Source organism: Rhipicephalus sanguineus, chromosome 5 (genome assembly GCF_013339695.2).
Source record: "Rhipicephalus sanguineus isolate Rsan-2018 chromosome 5, BIME_Rsan_1.4, whole genome shotgun sequence".
Taxonomy (NCBI): domain Eukaryota; kingdom Metazoa; phylum Arthropoda; class Arachnida; order Ixodida; family Ixodidae; genus Rhipicephalus; species Rhipicephalus sanguineus.
Window position 1 is genome coordinate 84,155,377 of NC_051180.1, and position 24,143 is coordinate 84,179,519.

At 46.6% G+C, this 24,143-nt stretch overlaps 1 protein-coding gene across 1 annotated transcript in view; it reads left to right on the forward strand.

Moving 5' to 3' along the window:
• The window catches only part of LOC119393917 (protein artichoke), an 80,949-nt gene that overhangs the window by 24,853 nt on the left and 31,953 nt on the right, over positions 1 to 24,143 (forward strand). The window contains exons 2-3 of the mRNA XM_037661109.2: positions 15,768 to 15,996; positions 17,794 to 18,141. Of these exons, the coding sequence (XP_037517037.1) occupies positions 15,778 to 15,996; positions 17,794 to 18,141 (567 nt within the window). The 5' untranslated portion in view covers positions 15,768 to 15,777. The remainder of the gene's footprint in view (positions 1 to 15,767; positions 15,997 to 17,793; positions 18,142 to 24,143) is intronic.

Genomic DNA, 24,143 nt, shown 5'->3' on the forward strand with positions numbered 1-24,143 from the left:
CCGTCGTAGTTTCGCGCTGTGTGTTTCACTATTGAAGTTATTCTCTCTTTATTTCCACAATTGTTTCATGTTCTAGATCCGACTACCAAAATATCTGACCAGCCTGTCAACCTGAGTTTGCCACGGGTAGCCCCTCTGCCTTCTTCCTTAATGTCACGTGTAAATTTTGCCGGGTGCATCCTTTCAGTTTATCCACGCCTGTCTCCTCGTCCCGCCGAGATCCCACAGGAGTTTCTCTGCACGCCTTGAACACCGTTTTACCTAGAAGAAAAAAAAATAAAAGAACTAAAGAGAGAGCGACGAAGATAGTAGCCCGTACGACAGCACGCTTCGCTTCATAGCCCATGCGCATTTTGCTTTCGTATCTGATTTTTCTCTTTATATCTTTCTGTTTTCACTCAAAGCAGTAAGTCACGGCAAAACCAGGAGCTCCCTGAAGCGCTCGCAGACAACACTCACTCGTTTGAAGTAGCGGGGCCTCTCACGCGTCGCCGCTGCGCGACCTTACGGTGTGTGCGTTGGGGGGGGGGGGGGGGGGGGGGGGGGGGGGAGAGTTCCACCCTGAAGATGACGCACGAGCGCGGGTTTCCCGCACGCCCGACGACGGGCTTTCCAGACTTTACTACACACGCTAGGCCGGCACACGGATTCTGGGGGTAAAGGACTTGAGGGTCGGGTGGGGGGTGTTGATCTGTCTCTAGCGGAGGCCTTCCGCATTCTCTTTTCCGCGCTAACGAGCCACGGTGCATGCAGCGTGCGTGCGTGCGTGCTTATACGTCTTGAACACGCCGCGCAGGATGAGGGCTTCCTTCCGTCTCTCCCAATTTATGTCTTCTCCATCTTTCTCTTGTTTTCTTCGAGATAGAGAGATGACAGGGAGGAAGAGAGGAGGAGCGTGGAAGGACCGGACCTAATTAACGGGAAATTGGGCGACGAGCGTCCACATCGCGTGCGCTGCGCTGTCTTGCGTGTCTCTAATAGCTGCTTTGGTGGCGGGGTTCGTATAGTGGCGCATGGCTGGCGTGGCGCTTGCCGGATGGTGCCGCACGGAGCGGTCGTCCGCTGACTCGTCGGCTCACGGAGCAACGGGCACGGAAGCGGGCGGAGAGACGCTGCTCAGGAAAGACGAGGAAATCCGGCTTGCCGTGCGACATCTGGCGAGAGAGCGCGGCCTGACTCCTGCATGTGGACAAATGCTCGTAGCACATGACGGTAGTGGCGCGCGGCGTGCCTTGGCGAGGGCACGCGCGCATGCGTGAATTACTGGGAAGGCTTTCACCTCTCCGGGAAAAGGAACAGTAATGACGCACCAGCATGCGAGCCTCGTCCACATTTCAGGAAACACTCGGAACGAGTTCGTTTTATCAGCACTGGAGGAAAGGGTACAGTATGGTCCCACCTAGAGCAACGCCATTATTTGTGTTTCCGGAGGCTAATGTTGCGGAACGACTTAGTTGGGCGCCATCATAACTAATGCCTTGTTTACATTTTCTGACGTAGATGGGAAAGAGCATAAGTATGGGCTTGTTTGAACTTTGGCGGAAGGGCGCACTCTATTCGTACATGGGGCAACGCGATTTTTCGCGATTCTTGCGTGTAATGTTGCGGAATGAATTATGTAGCAACGAGGTAACCTCGCTTGCTACTTAGTGGAACTAATAATGCTTTGTCCGCGGAAGTTGATTGGACGGCGCAGTAAAACACGAAAAGCAGCATCGCTCTTTCGGTCGCTTCTTTGTGTTCGCTATAAAGTCGCCACCGCCTTCACGTATACGCAACTGTTATAAAACCTCGTGGCTGCAGGTACCAAAACACTGAGAAAAAGAAGATGTTTGTGTTTGTGAAACACTGAACCTAAAAGCTGGACGTGGTCTTTTTGCTGAACTGGTGGTCACAGCTCTAAAGAAGCACTACTGCGTGAAGAAAGGACAATACTACATTGTGACAGGAAGCCCTTAGTACTTGTTCTCTTAGAGCATGACTGAAACATTCATCTTCTGATACGGGCTCATTATTAATAGGGCATCAATTAACGATGATTTGTGATAACAGATAGCGCCTCTCCGATATGCATCGTCTTTTACTTACGCATTTATTTTAAGAATAGCAGTTCCTTTTGTGGCGAGCACTGTTTCGAATACCACAGCTCATTTTTTTATTGCTATGTTACTTGAAGAATATGACCCAGCGACAGAATTAATTACTACTCTGTACTCTACAAGAAAACAGCACTTCAAGTTGGCACATGCTAACGAGGGGCAATACTTTATTTTTTTTAATAAATGTGTTTCTTCTCTTACATAATATTTTTCATTTTGAAGTTGTCAGTAATCACAAACCAGTACAAGGTTGACACATGGATGGACATTCACAACCCTAATCCCTATAGAAATTATACATGAATGGACATTCACATACTACAATATAATTGTCCACGCAACAGGAATGTTCACTCGTCCTGAATGTTCACATACACGAAACGTCCGCGCTTTACAGAAGAGTTCATCAAGGGGATCACACAACAGTCACTGGGCACTTGCCCGCACTTTAAACGCAACTTACCTTGGTTTTTGTATGTGCCTTACAAGTCTCGGTACCCTCTACACAACCGTTTTTATAAGCTGTAACACACAAGCAGGAAGCGAAAATTATACAATACAACTTAAGCGTCCATCTTGGGCTACAGAGAAGCGTAAAATCGGCAAACCTTGTATCCATAATCTTTGATAAAAGATACAACCAGTGGCTTGCACCTGTAGTTCCGTTTAGTCACCAAACAGGAAACGCTGGGGCTGTTCCTAGATGGGCTGATTATGTAAGCCCAAACTGATAATCCGCTCTTGTAAAACTTCCTTGCTGAAATTCCACAAGCGCTTCCGGGATGTAAAAAAGCAAAAAAAAAAAACGAAATGCGAGCTTCTTGCGATCGCTCCTCTGGGTCACTCGCAGCTTCGCACAGCGGGTGAGAAAAAAGTTAATCCACCGTGACTCACTTTACGCAAGCGTTAACGAAACCCCCGATATTTCTTCCCGAACACTCTCCTCCTGTCGCCTCAAGCGTTGATAATCCCCCGCTGAGCGCAGAATAGGCCAAAACTCACTGGGCGGTTTACATTCAGTATCGTCCCGCCATGGTGGTCTAGTGGTTATGGTGCTCGACTGCTGACCCGAAGGTCACGGGATCGAATCCCGGCTGCGGCGGCCGCATTTCGATAGAGGCCCGTGTGCTTAGATTTAGGCGCACGTTAAAGAACCCCAGGTGGTCGAAATTTCCGGAGCGTTTCGCTACGGCGTCTCTCATAGTCATAACGTGGTTTTGGGACGTGAAACCCCAACAGTTATTATTGCATTCCTTCTCGAGCCAACGTTCTCGGAGCTCAACGTACCTTCCAGGAGATCGACAGAAAATAATGCCCGCATAATATTTCAGTGAAAGCAAGAACAAAAATTAAAATGCGAGCGCAATCTGATCCAGAAGATTATGAAGCAGGCAGGCTGCAGCATAAATGCGCCAGTTCTCGCAGCCTCTTGAGACCTCGCATTTTTTCCTGAATGCCATCACCGCAGCGTATAATCCGAAGGAAAAATACGGGGTGGTGTGCTCTTTAAAGAAAACATCCATTTCGTATGTGGCTACCGACTGCAACTGAAACACGACTGGAGGCATCTGCACTGCTTTTTATTCCATAGACGTCGACGTATAATGCCCTTTATCAGCCTTATTTTTTCCTCAGTAAAGAACTGTTTTAGTTATGCATGGCATTACAACCAGCTACCTCTATAACAGTGAACTGCGCTGTATATTTATATTGAATAGCAGGCCATAGTTTCCGATAATCTTAAATACCCGTTCTTTGTATCTTCGAAAACTGGCGCCCCAAGGTAAACCTTTTTCGTGCTTCGCTCGTTCTGAAGAAATACGTTTTTAGCAACGACAGATTCCGAACGATCAACCTGTTCTGAGCGGTAAAAACTGCGTACGCAAGCCCATGGTCACCACTTTTCCTTTCCTGCGTTACTGCTTGTCTTTCCATACAGCCAAACTACTGGCGTAGCCGGGAGGGGAGAGGGGGGGGGGGGTAACCCCCCCGCGAATATATTCAATTTTGCATGCGTATATAAACGCACACATAGAAACGCATGCACGAACAAACATAAAGTATCATTCAACCCTCCCCCCCACACCCCCCGAAAAAATTTCTGGCTGCGTCCCTGAGCCACAAATGCTTTCGCGGAACGGCAATAACTAACAGCTGCGTGTGCATGTAAGACATTCCTTTTACCTGACGGTTTGTGTTTTCTACGTCGTTTGCAACGCGTTACTTAACTTGAATGGGTTACGATCAAACCTTCCTGCAGGAAGTCAACTCCTGCCTCCTCTGCTTATGTTTTCAGCCGCGTTTTCTGTTCGCGCAGCCATTGCTAGTGCTTGCAAACTGAAGGTCAACAGGAATGGTGCCGTTACACGCATACTTTCTGCTGCATACCGCTTTCGCGGTCTGACGCAGCTATTATTCTCGTTGTTTAAAAGGAAAGGGAAACTTACCGACAGCACTCATACAAGTTCATCCACAAGTGCGTGCTCGGCAGCAAATGACACGTACGTATACGAAGAATAAGCTAAGAATATTAGACACATACAAGGAACGCACTTTTGCAATAGCAGTATCATCCGTTTACTAAGCGACATAAGTCCGAAATCTGCGCTAATCATCGAGCCATGGTTCTCATTTCATTATTAAGAGTTGGTTTTTGAGTTTTTTTTTCTTTATGCGTTGTTATCCAATTATGTGAGAAACGTTTCGACGTATCTTGGGTCGTGCGTGATGATTGTACAAAAAGTATCTCGTTCATTTCCACTGGGAAACAGGCAGTTTCCGTTGAAACTTCTTGCTTAACTATACAGTATATACAGTAGTATGCTGCAGGTAAAAAAAAATCCGAATTAAATTCTGCTGTTTTGCATGTCTATACCACGATATGACTGCGTGGGCCGCCGTAGTGGAGGACTGCAGACTAGTTTTTACCAGCTGGGTTGCGTTGACACTATAGTGCACCTAAATATAAGTAGATGGGTGTTCTTGCGTTTCGCACGTATCTAAATGTGGCCGCCATGGACGGGTGTCGAACCAGCGACTTCGAGTTTAGCAGCGCGATACCTTACCTTTTCAAGTTGCCATGTCGAGTTAGGCCACACGCGGATATAAATAAGAAAATAAACTACCAGCAATGCTTCAAAAGTTGTTGCGTTTCTTAATTACAGCAAATAGAGGCTTGCTCTGCTTTCTTTTTGTCGGCGTAAGAATGCCAAGTAGCAGTGCTTTTATGTATACGTGTTATCATATTTTCCATCAGACATCCCGGAATTTAAAGAATGTACTAAACATTCGCGAGCACAAAAGAATTACAGGGCGAAGGCCCATTTCCGGCCTCTCCTATAATGTACTTGCTTTCTTGAACACGCACGCTCCTAATTTGCAATTTTATGGCGCGGGCAAGGCACTAGCGCTGCTGCCATCTTGGCACGCACGAAGGCAATCAAGAACTCGGCTTTACGAGAAAAACATAGCGGCAACCATGCAGCATGCTTGACGAAACTCGTACGTCCGGTTCATGTTTCCTTCGCGGATAGGCTTGTTGCGTGTTAGCACAGAAACATCATTTTTTTGACTGCATAATTCTACTTTCGTAATCGCATTTAGTAACCGCTGCTTTCGAGACCTAGACTGTGCTTGACCAACCGTTTGAATCTTTTATCCGTGTTATTCAGATTTTAAGTCAAACCACTTCGCGCTGCCTAATGAACTTACATTGTATAGAACTTACGTTTAAAATCAGAATAGTTTCGGATGTGGTAATATGCATTAATTTAAAGCTGCATGTGACACGTGCCAATACTATTTCTCTCGTCTCGGAGTTCTAGCCTTTAACGATATCCGTACACTTTATAAATCACCTTATATCCACGTTATCAAGCACACCCTAAGCGCGTAGCGAATCAATTAACATTATGTGTCACTCTTTTAAAAATGGGCCAATGAGAGGACTGAGGTATGTAACACCTTGTTTCCGCCCCTTCAGCTACAGCAAATGAGTTGTCGCACGCGTGCAATGCGATCTTCGTTTCTAGACCGGTAGCAATCTAGCTTGCTGTCACGATCTTCACGCTTGTCGCGCCTCGACGCGGCACTTCACGAGATGACGTTCATTTCATACCCGTCAAAGAGTATAATTACAGAGAGGCTCGACCGGTATAGGTGCGGCCAAACATCTCCCCGCGCTCCTTTGATAAATAGACAGTGCGACATCCTTACTGGCGTGCCAAGACACTATGCCATATAACCGCGCCACTCAAGGACGTGGAAGATTTCTATGGGGTTAGGACGCATAGAAAACTGACCTTGTGCAAAATTCGAGGCACCGCACTGACTGCATTGAGAGGTTGTACGTAGTGAGTGGCTCAGTTGGGCAGCTTCCAGAAGATCTTTTTTGCACTGTCTATATGAGGATGCATGTGGTAACACGCTAACGGTTGCGGCAACTACAAGGCCGGAAGTCGGCTGTACTCCGCACATTTGTGTCACGTTTTGGTTTGCAGAGTGCGGGTTCGTAAGTACCGTACGTCTAATCGGTGTTGTCGCGTGTTTACTCCAAGGATGTCCGTGACAGTGTGTGCGGTTTTGAATTAGCGTAATTTCCGGATAAAATTACCGTTATTCGACGCTCGCTTTCGTTTTGCGTGAGTCTGTGAATCAAAGCCACTCATTCGATGCACATGTTGCGCTCGTTGGTCGCGCCGATCAGCAGTCACAATCTGTTTTCTATTCTACAAATGATTAGCTGAAATTGTAATGTTTCGACGTTGGAGGGAACTGCGCGTGCAACTTGTGACAGTTCCTAAACTAACTGCAACTCTTAACACATCACAACAAGGTCGCTCACTAACGAAAAAAAAGAAAAAAAGAAAATGCACTTAATGTCGTATTACGTAAAGGAACTTTTCGTTTACTTATTACCTTTTTTTGACGCTGAGTGGCAGGACGCCATGTCTCAGAAGGGCGATAAGATAAGACACGATAAGGTCGTGTCAATCAGTTGCTACGAATGCATAAGAAATGAATCGAATGAAAATAATCGATTGTGTCATAACATAACTAGTTTTCTCAAATTCAAAGAAAGCCATTTTGCACCGCATTATGAGATAAATTTTCGTTCGCTAGTAAGGAAATGTACGTGAGCCAGCAATTTTTTATTCTACACGCGCAAAGAAATTTCATCACGCGTAGAGCCGCCGCTCCTGAATAAACGCTTCGCAGACACTCTGTAACACCTGCGACGAATCAGCCAAGTCCGCAACCTCTACCTCGCACACCATAAAATTGCGCGACCTCCCTCGCTTAACTATACCAGGCAACCGTTTCTTAATTCTACTGTAACGGCGGCGTCCTGTTATCAAGAGATCAGTCACGCTGGTAGGCGGGCTTCATTGACACGTCGCTCGAATACGGCCGAGACACCTTCGGGCCCTCTGAGCGCGAGCGGCTGCTTCGGCTCTTCGTCGTGTGTCCTCCCCTCCATTTTCTCACGCTGATCTCAGCAGCGCACCCCGCCGCGTTTTACTTTCTAGGCCACGCGTTGCCCGAAGCGAGAGTCGTTCGGGCGAACGAGCGGGCAGGTGACCGCCATAAGACGGCAGCGTCCTTCGTGCACGCACGCCCACCAAACTTCACCGCAACAGACGAGCAGAAACTTCATACGCGCGCCCCCACTGTATATATGTACTTGCGAGGAAGGTATCGAAGGGCGGCGGTCGGTGTTGTATCCTTTCGCGGCGTTCGGACTGCGTACTACCACTGTGAGGCGCGCCTTATGTGCGTTTACTGCAAGGTATGTGTGGGAACCAGATCGACCATGCGTTCACGCTGTGTGCCGTTGGGGTGGAGATAAAGCAAACGGCAGTTAGCATATACACAACAACCCGAGGCGCAGCAAAGTCTTCATCCGTCATTCTGTTGGTGCGTGCGTTTTACTTTTAAATCTTTTGAGTGCTGTGCATTGCATTGTAGATTTGAGTTACTCTGCCTCAGTCAACTTTCAGTTAATCATGCTTGAGATTCTGTTCACATATTTCCCAGATTTGCGTTGAAAGCTCGAGTATATAAAAGGCTCAACATATATCAACCTCGCATTTTTGAACGCCCTTCTCTCTATGCTCCACAGAGACTCATAGAATCATGTGCCGATGTGAAGCACGTTCACTTCTACGGAATTGAGTGTTTGATGCGCATCAGCGCTCTAGATTCATTCACACTGTTCAGAAGGTGACGCAGGAGTTTCATTCAGTGAACATCGCAATGAACCCTATAGGTGGGCCCGGAACGTGGCCTACCTAGGCTACCGGGAGGGAAACATAACGGTATAACTACCCTACGGTTGAGTACCCTACGATGGGGAAGGACAATGGGCATATAGAAAGATGAGAGAGAGGGAAGGAAGGTACTAATGTGTGCCCAATTCGCGCATACGCGCGCTAATGCTCCATTTAGTGCAACCCGTTGGTACAGCACAGTCGTCCTCAGGAAGCACCAATGTGTCTCCGCTGCCTTTTGTGTCGACGAGCGATGGGGCCGACGCAATGCTAATCAATCCAAGGCTTAAATCACTGGCGATGCAATGTTGAGGCATGACGTCGTTATGTGCGGTTGGCATGTGCTCACGGAAAGTGCTCCAACTTGGATTTATGATATTGCATATGCTACAAAAATGTTTAAAATGTATTTTTTCTTTAGTTGGAAATCTTGCCCATAGGCATAGTGGAACAACGTAATCTCCGCTTAATACACCTCAACAAGACAAAATCTATCCGTAAAAGGCGTTTTACGCGCCAAGTTATTACGCTAAACCATGACGAATAGCGGCTAACACGAGGCAATAGGCGTGGTGAGAATGTAAACAAGGCCTATGCTGCTCACTATTATGCCGTCGTGTGTGTACGGATAGTTTACGGTGTTTGGCGTGCGAACAAAGCGCGCACGGGAGCCACCACCTGTAGTATAACAGGGCAAGCGCGAGCACAACCGCGATATGCAGCTGCGCAGCTTATACTCCGAGCGAAGTGCGTCCGTTAACAAAGCATACGCAAGTGGCAAGTCGTGCGGGAAATCTAGACTGCGCCCTTTTGTATCCGAAGACCTCATTCAATGGGCGGTGCCCGATTATACGGCAGGCAGCAGCGTCTAATACTAATGGCTCCAGCTCCGTCTGAAATTCAAATCGTGCCGTTTATCAAAAGACCGCGGAGTGGGCATCGTGAATAGAGCGCCGTCACGGTGTGTAGGCGCTGGTGTGTAACGTTGGCTAAGTAGCCGTGTGAACATGTTTGAATTACATCGTTCCCTGATTGTTTAGCGCGTTGCTCACGTTTATTACGCACTATAGTCGATAGAAAGTCTTACTAGACTTCAAGTGCAGGTGTGCTCGAGAAACGCGCCTTCGAGGCAGCGAAATGGGGACTGGAAAGCTTGCATTCTACGAAAACCATATTGTCGAGGCTTTAAAAATGCCTCAGTGTGTTGGAAGCTAACATTGTATACGTGAAGAATAATTTTCTATTGCTTACGTGCCTAATATAGAATCCGCTGGTTTGTTTGGCCACAACTTAAAAACCAGGATGATTAAAGAGGACTAGGGCTGTACTTCATGTGTCGTTCTTGTTTCAAGTTATGTTTCTTAAACGTAAATTGACGTGCACCAGCTGAGGCAGATCGCCATGACTTTTTATATTATTTCTAAAATGCACGAGTCTGTGACCATCCTAATAATAATAATATCTGTGGTTTAACGTCCCAAAACCACTATATGATTATGAGAGACGCCGTAGTGGAGGGCTCCGGAAATTTCGACCACCTGGGGTTCTTTAACGTGCATCTAAATCTAAGTACACGGGCCTCAAACATTTTCGCCTCCATCGAAAATGCAGCCGCCGCGGCCGGGGGTGACCATCCTCATTATCTGAAAGGTGTAGTTCGTTATATGAAGTCGGGGCCATCGCACTTTTCCAGGATGTCATCGTCGGTGTCTTGCCGCCAATGATATCCTTGCACGTCGGTATTTCTCCATGCCTCATATACTGCCGGCGAGTTCTTCTCAAAAAATGCGGCGTTTGTTTTTTGGTATTCCTCACGTGAGGCCAAAGTGCAGATAATAGTTCGGACAACCTGCACAAGACAATGAAACATCGCTTATCAGAGATCAGCAGCACCTCGTGCGTTGCTTCTGATATCCCGCTTCATTTGTTTCAAAGTACAATAAGAGAACTCACGCGACGAGTGATGTGTTAAGCGAGGCGACACCATCGAACAAAGACCGGAAAGCTGCGGTTACTGAAGCCCAGGTTTTCGTAGATGTTGTGCACGAATGAACAGGTTCGTAAACCAGCAACCGGCATCAAACGGATTTCCGGCGTATTCTATACGTTCTAGTTCGGCGCGTCTATTCCAAGCCGCAAACGTGCCACGCTCAACTGCGTCTCTCGTGGTTGAATTGCGCTCCAAGTGGCATTAAGCTAAATCGCCGTCCGTTCGGAGCGCATTGGGCCTTTGATTGTACCGAGGGTAGATCACATCGTGCGGGATCACCGAAACGGCGTCTGAGATACGCCTCAAATACGTTTCATCTAGTTGACTGGCAGTAGATATTCGTGATAAGCACGAAATGACTGCGAAGGTCGTCGCTACTGAAGAACAGCAGCTCCTGTACAAACTACAAAGGCTGTCAATCAACTTCACTACTGTCCTTCCATCATTTCTATAAAAGAAACACGCTAAATGGAAGCTACAAGTTCGAACTATAGCAGTTATTATTCGCACAAGAGAACTGAGAGAAAGAGAGAGAGTGAAAGAAATGAAAGGTGAAAGGTAAGGGGGATAACGACAAGAAAAAATATAGTATGCGGTCCCGCATTAGGGGACAAAGGAGGCGGAAGTTGAAAAATAAGAGGGTATATTAAAGACGCCTAAGAGGTTCTAACTACACTTGAGTAAATACAATCGTTCGCATTTGTGGATTCAGCTACCGCAACCGCTTAAGTCTAACCCCCGTAAATTTTGGTCTTTCATCTCTCCTGGATCTTCCTCTTCCATACCTTTTAAAATCAACAACAGTGTGATTAACGATCCAGTGGTGATTTCAGCTGCGTTTAACACATATTTTCAGTCAGTGTTCGCTTCGGATGATTCGAGTGTTGCAACATTTACAACTAAAAATTCTTATGCAATTGATGACATCAGCATTAGCCTAGAAGGTGTTTTGAACCTGGTACTGAATTTAGATACTAAGAAACCTGCCGGACCTGATGAAATTTTGAATTCCTTTCCGTTCATTATATTTCAAAAGTCCCTGAATAACGACGTCGTTCCTTCTTCCTGGAAAAGTGCTAAAGTTCTGCCTTTATATAAATCAGGTAACAAACAGCTTTTATCAATCTAAAGGTATATTTCTTTACCGCCAACCTCGTGTAAAATACGAAAACACATTATCTATAAGCATATGATAATGTTCCTTGAAAATAATCAACTCTTGACCAGGTTTCAACACGGCTTCAGGCAAGGTTTTACTACTGTGACCCAACTTACGGAATTCGGCCATGACCTTTCTGTTTATATTGACCTGTAGGTAATCAGAATCACACCATTTTCATTGACTTTAGCAAGGCTTTCGACACTGTACTACACCCTAAATTACTTTAAAAACTTCATAACATTCTGAATAGCCCTCAGTTGGTGTCATTAATTTCCAGTTTCCTTTCCCTGAGTTCCCAATTCGTATGCTCTGATTCTGCGGATGCATCTGTAGTCGACGTCACCTCACGGGTCCTGTGACGGATCAGTACTTGGTCCGCTACTGTTCTTATTATCTATTATTGACCTCGCAGATCACGCTACTTTAAAGATACGCCTCTACGCAGACGACTGTGTTATGTGCAGCCCAGTTGGCTCAATCGCTGACCATCAGAGCCAGAGGGGCGCCTTTGCTTTATTTTGCGATTGGTGTGCGTCCTGGAAAATAAACATCAATATCAACAGTTATTATGTCTCTTACTAGCAGGCAATCGCCCGTAATTTTTTATTATACTTGCAACGGTGCACCGCTAACAAGAGTTTTTCAATACAAATATTTAGGCGCCATATTTACACCCACATTATCTTGGTCAAATCATATAGATTACATCTGTAGTAAAGCGTTAAAAAAACTGAGTTACATCCGCAGGGCCTTGTCTGCTGCTCCAAAAGACACTAAATTAGTGGCGTACAAAACGCTACTTCGCCCAATCCTAGAATAGTCTTCCTCTGTGCGGAATCCGTATAAGCGGGGCGAAATTAATTTTATTGAATTGGTCCTGCGAAAGGCTATTCGCTTCATTTTCGGTCGTTTTGGCCGAAACTTCTCACCGACAGCTGCTCTTTCGGAATTAAACCTGCATCTTCTTTCAAGTCGGTGGCACATAGAATCTCTGAATATGTTGTACTCATATAAAAACTCCGTTTGCTACCTTTCTGATCCCTCCCTTTTTATGCCTGCTTGCCTGACATGAACAAGAGCTTATCATGCCCCAAACATTAGACCGTTCCTTCCACGCACTACCACTTTCAAATACAGTTTTCCCCCCACACGATAGAACACCGAAATTTGTTAATAATAATAATAATAATAATAATAATAATAATAATAATAATAATAATAATAATAATAATAATAATAATAATAATAATAATAATAATAATAATAATAATATCTGGGATTTAACGTCCCAAAACCACGATATGATTATGAGGGACGCCGTAGTGGAGGGCTCCGGAAATTTCGACCACCTGGGGTTCTTTAACGTGCGCCTAAATCTAAGTACACGGGCCACAAACATTTCCGCCTCCATCGAAAATGCAGCCGCCGCGGCCGGAATTTGCTACCTGCCGAAGTTCGTTTGTTACCAACTTCTCAATTTTTAAACGCCGTTGCTGATGTATAGTTTCTTTACGTGTTCCAATCTTGTTTCTGCTTATCTGTTCCTAAATGTTCCAATATCTGCTTATCGCATAGTATTTCTGTATATTTTTACATGTACGCCCATAACTCTAACGGGCTGAAGTATGTAAAAATAAATAAAATAGTAAAATTCCACTGTTGTGAAGCGATGGTACCACTGTGCAAGCTAGAGCCAGCACACCGTCTGTGCTTCATCATTTTGTTCGAACACGATATGTAATACAAGAACTAAAAGATAAAGATGAAGACAGAGAGAGAGGGAGAGAGAAACATCAAACCTAGAGCTTCGTCGATAGAGTGGTGTCGTTGAATTTAATAGAGCGGTTGGCTGCGACACGAAGCGACAGCACCGAGCACGCAAACTGGCACACCGCTTACGGTCAGACTCGGCTCGCATTCATTTGGTGCGCCATAAGTCACCGTAACGGGCGCCAAATCTTCCAACGAGTCCGGCACGAGCGAAAACGAGCGCAGCCCGATGAACCGGCGAGATAACCTCGCCGCATCATGGCGCCCGGCTACTCTTTGATAGAGCCTGAGGCGTCCCTCGTAGCTCCTGCTTGCCTCGGTTGAAAGTGCCTTCAACTCGGTAAGCCTGCGCGACGTGCAAGTGCACGGATCTCCACGGCACGCTTCTTCTGACAAGGGGCATTTCACGTTCGTGTACGGCCGGAGAAAGTATAAATGCTCGTTCGTTTTTTCCCCGTTGGAACGACCCCCCGTATTCCGAGAAGGATAAGCGCCTTGCAGCGTCAGTAGCGCACAGAATCAGCACATCGCTCTCGCTGCTCCGTATCGGGTGCGCGCGGGACATGCTCTCTGCAGCATGCTAGGTGTTGTGCTACTGCGAGGAAGCGACGACGCGCGCAGTGAAAGCGGCGTGCGCGGTGAGCGACGCCGACCGAGCACGCGGCACGCTTTGAGGATGTCACGCAGTTTCAAAAGGACTGCAACCGTGCCCGCTTGCCGAGAGTTACGAGGCTCTTGCCCTTGTTCCCCTTTAAGGAGCTCTGAAAGGGTGTTAAAGAGGCGATGAAGAATATAGAGCTGCCAGACTAGTTCTGTCCGACCTCTCGAAGTGCGTCGATTCATTTTTGTTTTCAAATTGTTGACTATCGACGTAACGTGACCCTTTTAAGTAAGATAATAAGAAGGATAAAGAAATCTTTAAAAGAACTGACGTCATTGCCTATGTCCTAAGACTGTGCCTTATTACGTCATTCCCTGTGGCGCTGACATGTCATTAATTGTTAGTTTGTTAATAAATGATCACTGAAGATTAGTCGATCGCTCCTCTTTGCAAAATGATACGAAATACAAGCTGAAAAACATTTTGCTTTCTTACGATGCGAAAAGAAAGGATTCAAGATTGCAAAAAACTGCGGGATATTTGATCTAACGCAATAAAGATGTTTCCGATCAAGAAAAATTGTCCCTTTTATTGAGCGTGATAATAAGGCACGCTTGTTTCGTTGAGTAGTGTGTTACAGTGCAGTAACCCTCTAGCCAAGCCGATCTCGGTACGGCAACCCTATATATAATGATGTGCGTCCTTGCGGAACGATCATGCAAGCGTGCCTTGTGAGATGCTAATGCAATTGTAGTTTAATTGATGTGCTTCTATACATTTCAGAAGTCCATGAACCTACACATCGTCAATAACAACTTTTGCATAAAGAAAGCCTTGGAATTACAGAACGCGCAAAATTACAGTCGTTTTTCCCTGACAGAGTACTTTACAAAAGGTCACGTATCTGAAGGTCATTGTAAACCAGAGCAATATTCCTACGTGTATTATTCGAATAATAAGAAAAAATTTAGCATCTCTTTTAGCGAAACTGTAGCCTCTCAATATTTCGCTAGCATCTCATAGGCCACATATTTTTAAGCGCTTAAGATTTTATTCTGAGCTCATAGTTATGCGACCGACGTCAAACAGCTTGTGCATACTGAAGAGGGCAAGAAACTATGTGTCAAGTTCATTTTTATTAAAACGGCGACACATATGTATGAAATTACATATTCAACTAATATTACTATACAGAAAATGTCCGTTTGTACTTACAAGACCAAACATGTTGCATAGAGAGAGAGATAAACATTTTAATGAAGCTGGAGATGTTTGCCTGGCTGTTCGCCTGACATGCTACTCCAGGTGCTGGGTGACGATTATGATATATACAGTGATTTGGATAGAGAACACTAGCAGTGGCAGTGCCAACGACAACAACAATAGCAACGACAACCTACCAACCGACCTTGCAATATTTTGTTTCTATCAGTAAAGATGCGTGCATTTAATATTCTCGTCTTATGAATGCGTTCATGGCCAAAATATCCCTGCACACAGTTAATTGAATACTGTGTTTATATTGAACTACAATTAAGCTGAACGTGCTGAAAAGGTTCTCTTTTTATATACAGGGGCCCTGGTACCTGTTTATATAATGCATTTAATACAGGGTATAAGCGGTTTGCCATTGCTTACAAACGGCACCACAGAACACGACTGAGTAGCATGGAGACATCAAGAAACAACTTGTGTTGTGATATCTTGATGGGTATACCTGCTTGTCATTTGCGATCACTGGTTCTCATTGCTTGAAATTCTTACTAGGCTTACAAGGTCTGATCTTGCAAAATATATCCTATAGCATGCTTATGTCATAAGGAATTTTGTCACTGATTCTAGTGGCTGACATTGCCTTTGGTGACGCACTGTGCAGGCGGTCCTCGATGGCGGTCGGACTCGATTCAAGGGTGCGGTGGTTGCGGCCCCTAGCGGTCGTGCTTACGATCACCGCGCTCGCGTCGGCTCAGGAGAGCCGCTTTGTCACTGTACCATGCGCCAAGCTGTTCACATCCATGGCGCCCATGCTCAAGCCGTGCTCTTGCTACTTCGTCGGGCCTCCCGACAACGGCACGGGAATAAACTGCGACAGGGTCGCCTTCCAGGTGAGCGTCGCACGAATCGATGGAGGGAAAGTGAACCAGGAACGTTTTCATGGTTAATAAGAGAGGTAGAGGTGCTAACACGCAGACGACTAGGATCGAAAAGGGCAACATGAACCCGGTCTATGAAATGTGCCCCGTACAGTAGAGGTAAGGAAGACGGAAGTGAATCGTGAGGTGGGGCACTTGCGATAAACGTAAGATTACTTCCAGGAACAAGTCAACCTTTACCAGAGGAATTGCGAAGGCTTCCGAAATAGCACAATTAAGCCCTGGTAAAGACTGCGTATGCTGTGCTTCTTTCTCTACAGCTTCGTAGTAACAGCTGGTGTTTTTTGGAAACCACTATCACTTGAGTGCGTGGGAAGCAGAATAATGCAGTGCGTGCGTGCGTGCGTGCGTGCGTGCGTGTGTGTGTGTGTGTGTGTGTGTGTGTGTGTGTGTGTGTGTGTGTGTGTGTGTGTGTGCGTGCGTGCGTGCGTGCGTGCGTGCGTGCGTGCGTGCGTGCGTGCGTGTTGGTGGTGATCAGTTCAAAAACCTATCTTTTTTTTTATTGCGATACAGACCTGGCCTTAAGGCTTGGTGCTTGTGCATCATATGTGTACTGCAAGGCCTGTGTTGTGTACGAATTGAAGCAGTGTTTTGTGGAATTTATTTTTATGTATCTAATAATCATAGCTTGTCGCGCCAGTGAATCGGAGGCCGGCTGGCAGTAGGAGGCGAGAGCGTTCCTATTGCAAGCCTGGGCATACTTCAGAAAAATATCTGTCGGCAAAGCAAGCGTTTTGTCTGAAGCACAGCGCCGTGTGTACGCATGTCTTCTTCGTTCCTCTCAATGTCTTCCTCATATTTTTTTACGCTGGTCCGTTGTGACGAATGAAGATAAAACTTATCTGCGTATGCTCAAGGCAGCTCCAACTCGTCGATTACGGTTATCATTCGCGAGTACGCGCACGCGTCTATGATAGAAGGTTTCGCACAGCTTTTCCTTGAGCATGCGTAGATAAGTTTTGTGCCTTTCGCCACTGTGCGACATTCTTACAGGCGACAGTTGGTGTGTGTGTGTTATCATTTTCTGTCCCAAACTTGTCCATGGTTTACATGGACGTGTGCATTTCAGTAAAACGAATCCCTACCAACCTTCAAAACATTCAGCTGTCCCGTGAGAGGCTCTTTATTGAACCTTGAAGTGGTTTATTCGGCGCTCAGCACGCTCATGCATGGGATTGACGAGAACGCACGCTCAACGTGACGCACAATGAACATCACAGACACACAACATGCACAAAGCAGACAAGAACTCGAAACAAACTAATTAAGGAACCTATATCCCAAAGGTTAAAAACATATTCATTACTTGGGACTAACAGTCTAGTTTATGATTTCAGCATCTAGCACCCGACAAAAGACAAGGAACAGCTTTGATGTAGCGCAATACGACACTCATGTCCGTGTGTCGTTTTGAGCTACATCAAAGCTGTTCACATGATTCACCAACAAGCCCCCATTGAAACCCTTGTCTCAAGACCAGGACCGAGTGCCAACCGACGAAAACAGGCGCTCACTCGGTCCTTCTGTTGTGTTGTGCGCTATATGCTGAAATGGAAAGCCGACATGCCCAAACCTATATGATTTCTAGCTTATGATGTTAAGAATGTGTCCAGTGTCCAAGCACTTTCTGCAATGAGCGGCACCAGTCCACTTGCTATTCCGGTTGGTAGGAGACTGGGCAAACAGCAGCTTATTTCGTGTTCATGCATGCACGCTCGTACGCAACCAAAACGAATGGTGTCGTCACAGGGCAACTTCCCGATGTTGCCGTACCGGCAGCGGATCCACCGGTTCTCCCAGCGGCACGCGGGCGTCCAGGACCTCGAGGCGCAGCTTTTCACCGCGAGCGGCGTGCCGCTGCGCGTGCTCGACCTGTCGCACAACCGGGTGCGGCGGCTGAGCGAGCGGCTGCTCGAGGGCGTGCACGGCTCGCTGCAGGAGCTCCACCTGGGCTCCAACCTGCTGGGCGACCAGCTCAGTCCTGTCTTCGCCACCAACGAGTTCCGGGCGCTGCGCGAGCTGCGCCTCCTCGACCTGTCCGACAACCGGATACAGGGAGTCGACTCGGCCGTCTTCAAGGGGCTCGACAAGCTAGAGGTAATCATCAACAATGATCTTTCTTTTAATACATCTTTATCTCTGCCTTGAATAGGGGTGAGCCTATACAAGGCAGATAAATGCGAGAGCTGTGGTTCAAGAGTCACTCTAGAACACATACTATGGGAATGTCGAGGGATAACACACAACACTGGGGATGCAGCATCTAGCGATCCCCTCCGCGCGCGCTTGGAGACTGTGTTCCACAGCTGTGCCCTTGAAGATCAACTTTGGGCTGTCCAGCAGGCCCGCCAGGACTCGAGAACTCCTGGCCGGCACCTAGGCGGGACCTTCTGCCCGTCCCACAAACCCGCAGGAGCTTTAAGTAAATTTATTTGAATGAATGAATGCTGCAGAAATAAAAAATGACCTTTATTCATAATCAAATATATACACACATGGTGGCACTTATACAGAAGGAGGTCCCATAGCACATGACTGAATGGGGACCTCATGTTAAAGAAGTTACATGTTGAGAAGTACAAAAAAGGGCAACAAAACAACATTAAGTGATTAGTCATAACTATGGAAACAAAACAAACGTACATGAGTTATAAATATCATATCAATAAATGTTACAATATCGGTAACTAATGAGCCTGCACGATAAGAAACTTCCGGTCACATTTACTGTCACTATAACATGTCAGAGGTGAAGAGGAATTGGCGTTTTTAAGTTGTTTCGACGCAGTATAGAGAACATCTATTTTATGTTTTCTAGTAAAAAATCTGTGGCGCGTTTCGAATGCGAATACGTATAATATTTCGTGAACCTCACAACGAAGCTGATCTGGTAAATCGAAAAGCTTGTGTTGACATTTCCTGTTCTGAAACTCTACGGCAGGTAGTCATTCGCTCTCTTTCCAGCGGGCTATATTTCTCGCCAAAGCCGGAAGCAATCCAGGGTCTCTGCTTGTAAACACTAAAATAATTGTAAACAACTAGGTTTTTTATTTTGCTCGTAAAAGCACGATACGAAGCTCACAATGCAACGATCTTTTTCCCCCTCAACTAGGAGTCTTGACTCTCGTCTTAACAGTGTTCGTACTCCCTGTGCTATGCGGTGTGGTGTACGTAGCCTTTCTTTTCTCTCTCTCTCTCTCTCTCTTTTCCTCCTTCGCAACATTTTAAAGCTTCAGCTTTTCTCAGCTCGTACTTCAGTTTTCTTACGTCCGTCACGGACCCATGCTCTCCGGAAAATGCTTCCATTATTTGAAGCGCACGCGGCGTTGTGGATGTCGCGTGCGAAATCAGCGGCATATCCTTTCACAATCTATAAAGTTTATTAATCAGAATAAGCCTGGAAGTTATACGCACTAAGCCACTCCACGATGTTTACGGTTACGTACGTCCAAGGCGTGGACAATCAGTGCGTAAGAAATTTCCCGGAGAAGTTTGTTTTCATTCGGTGCGTTTCAGCGATCCTTGTGGAAAAGAGACGGTATTAAAGGGAACGACAACCAATTTTTATGGTGCCTATTTTCTTTAGCTCAACGGAAAGCTTACCGGTGAGAGTGTCTAATCACGGAACGGTAACGTGAAAAACGCCGTGAAATATTTGTAATCAGTATTTTTTACATCTGCGGCGAATACGAAGTCGTATACACAAGTGTCAACACATGCTGCAAACAATAAGCGCGAGAGCGGTTCGTGTTCGAGTGCGCCGGTTTGCTGCGCATGCGTACACTCCGCGCGCATGCGCCGTGGCTCGACATGTTCCACTGGCTACCGTGAAGGCAGCGCCGCTTCTCACCGTGCAACTCATTTTACCTTGTAAGCGGCAGAAAATAGAGCGGGGCTAGATAATAATATACAGACCCTAATTTTCAGGACTAATTATGGCGCGCACAGCAAAGTGATCGACTCCATAAAACAGCTTCAAGGCTCTTCCGCAAGGCTACGCAACATGCCGGCATTTCTTTACTTTTAAACACGATTTTAAAATATAAATCCTGCTCACACGCGAAAAGGGTGCTGAAATCTGTCACTATATTATACGGTCTTTTCATTTCTACCAGGATCTAGTCCCGTTCTGTCCAGTTGTCGGTCCCTTTAAAGGGACACTAAAGAGAAACAATGAATTGGTTTAGATTGATAAAGTGTGCTCGGAGAACTCTTGTGTAGTTTATTTCACCACCATAGGTTTATTATTAGAGGAGAAAACAAAGTTCAAAGTTTCATTTTTAAATTTCGCGCCGAACTTTGTAATTCGTGACGTAAAGGATTTCAAAGAGCATTTAACGTGTTTTGGCGCCACTGGCTCGATGAAATTTCCACAAACTCGTTATGTCAAGTCTCTGGCCCCCTCAGAGGACAATGTACTTCGATTTAACCGATTAGGAATTACGTAGGCCCAAGCAGGCGCCGTCAAAAATATGTGACGTCACGGCAAATGGTGCGGGAATTCCAAGGTGGCGTCGCCACCTGTATTTTCGTTTTGCGCGTTTTCTCGCTTATTAAGCGTCTTCTCGCAGCAAGCGCGGTGTTTTTGGTATCGTGGAAGACTACTTTACTAATGCGAGAAAAATCGTTTTGCTCTTTAGTGTCCCTTTAAGTAATTCTGATTACAGGGCAGGAAGAAGAAGACGCGCGAATGACATGAATACAACGTCATCTTGCCTTTAACGAAACTTCGAGTAAGACGCTGTTGGGCGTTTGTGTTCGTTATGGCAAGCGAGACAACACTGGGCATTCAGCACGCCGCGCGTTTGCAAGGCTGCCGGGTCATACGTGACTCTGCGTTCCTTAACGACTTCTCGGTGCCTAGGATGCACATCGGGCATTGGCATAGGCGGAAGTTCCCTTGCCACCGTCTTGCGTCGGGTATTTAACGGTTATGACGTTCCGCAGATCAGCTCGGAGTCACTAGTCTGACTCCGACTCCCTAACGTATAACGGTCGCAGTTTGATGGTATGGGAAATAGAGGAGCGCTCGTGTACCTAGATTTGGGGCTTCGTCTATTAACCAAATGAGGCGAAAATTTAGCCGGACCCCTTCTGTCGGCATCTCTCATTGCACGAGAGTTGTTTCTTAGCGTTCAACCCTTCCACTTCATTTCAAACTCATTCAATCATCAAATCAAGTTTCCTCAGAAGTTAGAGGTTCTAAAAACTGCCTCGCGCCGTGTTCGCTCACCAGTTTCTTACGCCGAAGAGAGCTCACTGGTTTGCAGTGTAGGCGACATTCTTCAAACTCGTGTTTTTAAATATAGTTATAGGTGTTACCAGTTCATCTACGGGTAACAAAGCGCTTTCAAACGATGTTACTGATGCGTTAAACCTTGCTTTTTCTTCGGTCTCTTCCGTCACACTTAACGAACTCGAACGTATACCTTTTCTGCCTTTTATTTGACTTCGCCTTTTCTGATCGCTGTTGAACAATCTCTCTTCACTCATGCGAATAGCGGCGGTAAAAACGAAACTATAGGCAATGTGAGATTCACTGTGGCAAACACAAGGACACACATTCTCTTTTGTTGGCCCGCACTTAACTAAGTTTGTATACATTTATGACCCGCCGATGCCACTACGTCTGCTCAGTATAGTTTCGGACGATGAAATGTGGAGGTGCGGCCGCTCTCTCATAAATGATTCTCGCAGCATCCCAAGGTGAAATTATAATAATAGTTTTAGCTTGTTCAGAGTACGATGACGTAGGCGCAATTGAATTCAATTCAATTTTATTTACCAGATAAACAATCTGGAGGGACACCTGGGCAAAAAGCTGTCACAGCAGCTTGACTAGTACCGAAATGTCTCAGAACTTGCGTAATGTACGTAGTGAATGAAGGCCTCCTTGAGCGCGCTTATTGCCTTAATTTGGCACTGATGCCGCATTTCTCCCGGAATCAGAAAAAGGCTCTTTCACGTATTAGCAAATTACAATTCCACAATGCCCAAAGCACCACTTTTGCCGCGAGAAGACGCTTGGTAAGCGCTCGAAAAAGAAAACGCAGGTGGCGTCGCCACCTTGAAGCTCCCGCACCAGCTCGCAGTGACGTCATAGAATTTGACGGCGTCTGCTAGGGCCTACGTGATCGTTTATCGGTAAAAAATTGTTTACATTGTCTTCTGAGTCACACCAGGCCTTAAGGTAGCATGCTTCAGAAAATTTCATTGAACCAATGTGGCCGTAATTTGCAAAAAAAGGACTGAAAGTTCGTGACGACACACTGGCGTTCTCTTGCCGAATTTTTGACGCGAAATTCGAACATGAAACTTTGACCATTATTGCCTCTTCTAAGAACTAGCCTATTATAGTGAGATTAACGGCAATGGAGTTCTCAAATAACACTTCTTTCTAACCTGATTTAATGTTTCACTTTAGTGTCCGTTTGCCAAAGAAAATGAAAGTGAGGGTGAGGCGAGGTTAACACAGACGAAGTCGTTCTTACAACACAACTCTGCTCCCCGCGCGTGCTTCAGAGAGAGCGCATCGCGTTTCCTTTCACGTTCGAGAAGCGCGGTTCGCTTCATCATCGTGGCTCGCTCGAGCGCCTCGAAGAAGAGAGGCCCTTCGTTGGAACGACGTTTTCGCTTTCCGTCCACGCTCGTTGCCGACGCTCGGCGTTAAACAACGACTGCAAAGAGTGGGGTCCGGCATGCTGAAAGACCCTGCCCTGTGGTGCGCGGGACACGCGGTTCACGTTTTGTCGGCGTCGCCGACGAAAGGCGGGATCCGCCCATTGAAAGCCGCGGCCTTGTGTCCTACAGTCCTACCACTGCAGCTGCCGGTCAACCGGGCTGCCCCTTTCTGTAGCGCTCCCTCCTCACGTAGCAGCAGCAGCCAGCGGCCGCGTCTCAAGGTTGCCGCTGTGTACTGCATACTGCCCCACGCTGCGCGCGCTTAGCGAGGCGGTGAAAAATTCCTGCAGGCGCACTCTGCAAAGCCTCCGGTTGCAGTGCATAGCTCTGTGTTTACTGCACGCATGAACGGCCTTTTCTTGTGACTCCCCCTCCCCCCCGGCCACCACGTCTGCCCCCTTCCTATAAATGCCTATATGTCGGCTTGAGCGTGCGCGTTCGTGGGAGCACGCGGTACGCGTTGGCGTTCGCATATACGGATAAAGATCGCGGAAAAATAGTCAAAATGCTCGCCCCTCCACACAGCCTTTCGTTGGGCGGTTATGCTTTCGGTGGGCAGTTAAAGGCCAGCTCGGCCGTGGTTATGATGCTGCCCGACGGGTTCACTTAGTTTTGGAATGATGGGGTGGCTACATCTTGCTCCGCGAGTGTGTGGTCAGAAGGGGCAGTCAGGCGTTTAGTCTTTACGGCCGTGCGCTTGAAACTTCTTTACCGACCGGTGCAGTGTTCTACGAAGTTTGGTCGTTCCCTCGCTTTGGAGCTGAATGTGTTTATTCAATAGCGTTCAGTGCTTCTATAGCCTCCCTGTTTATATACAAGGTGACCAAATCATATGAAATTTAGTGGTAGAATGGCGTTCTTTGTTTAATAATACCAATACCAAAAACCCTATAATATTTGAAGTTCCGAGACTTTCAACAGCATACAATTTGAACCTTCGATATGACATACTACGTGGACGTTCTGTATCATGATACAGTCACATTAAACGGTCAAACGCTATACGTGAGGCGACGATAACGTTTACGAAATCGCAGCGGCTACCCGAAAGTGTTACCGCGATAAATGCCGTCTTTGTTACGGCTTTCAGCCGCAAGCTAGTGCTTGCATAATGACGCAGTCAGGGCGCGAGACCCTGACATGTACGCCCCTTCCTCCACAGAGAATACCTAGAGAGCACTCTACATGCATCCGAATGCCTCACGACACGCAAAATCACATAACAATCAGACTGGCCCGCACCTCTGTTACGTGCTGTGGCCGGATCACTCGATTTCTCGGCACGTCCGTCACACGAGCAGTCCGCGAGGCAGGAGGCAATAACACGGCCAATCGTTTCAACGACGGCCAAGAGGCCTCGCTGCATTGCTGCACGCGGTTGCCGCTCGATATTGGCGCCGTCACGGCACGTCCTAGCC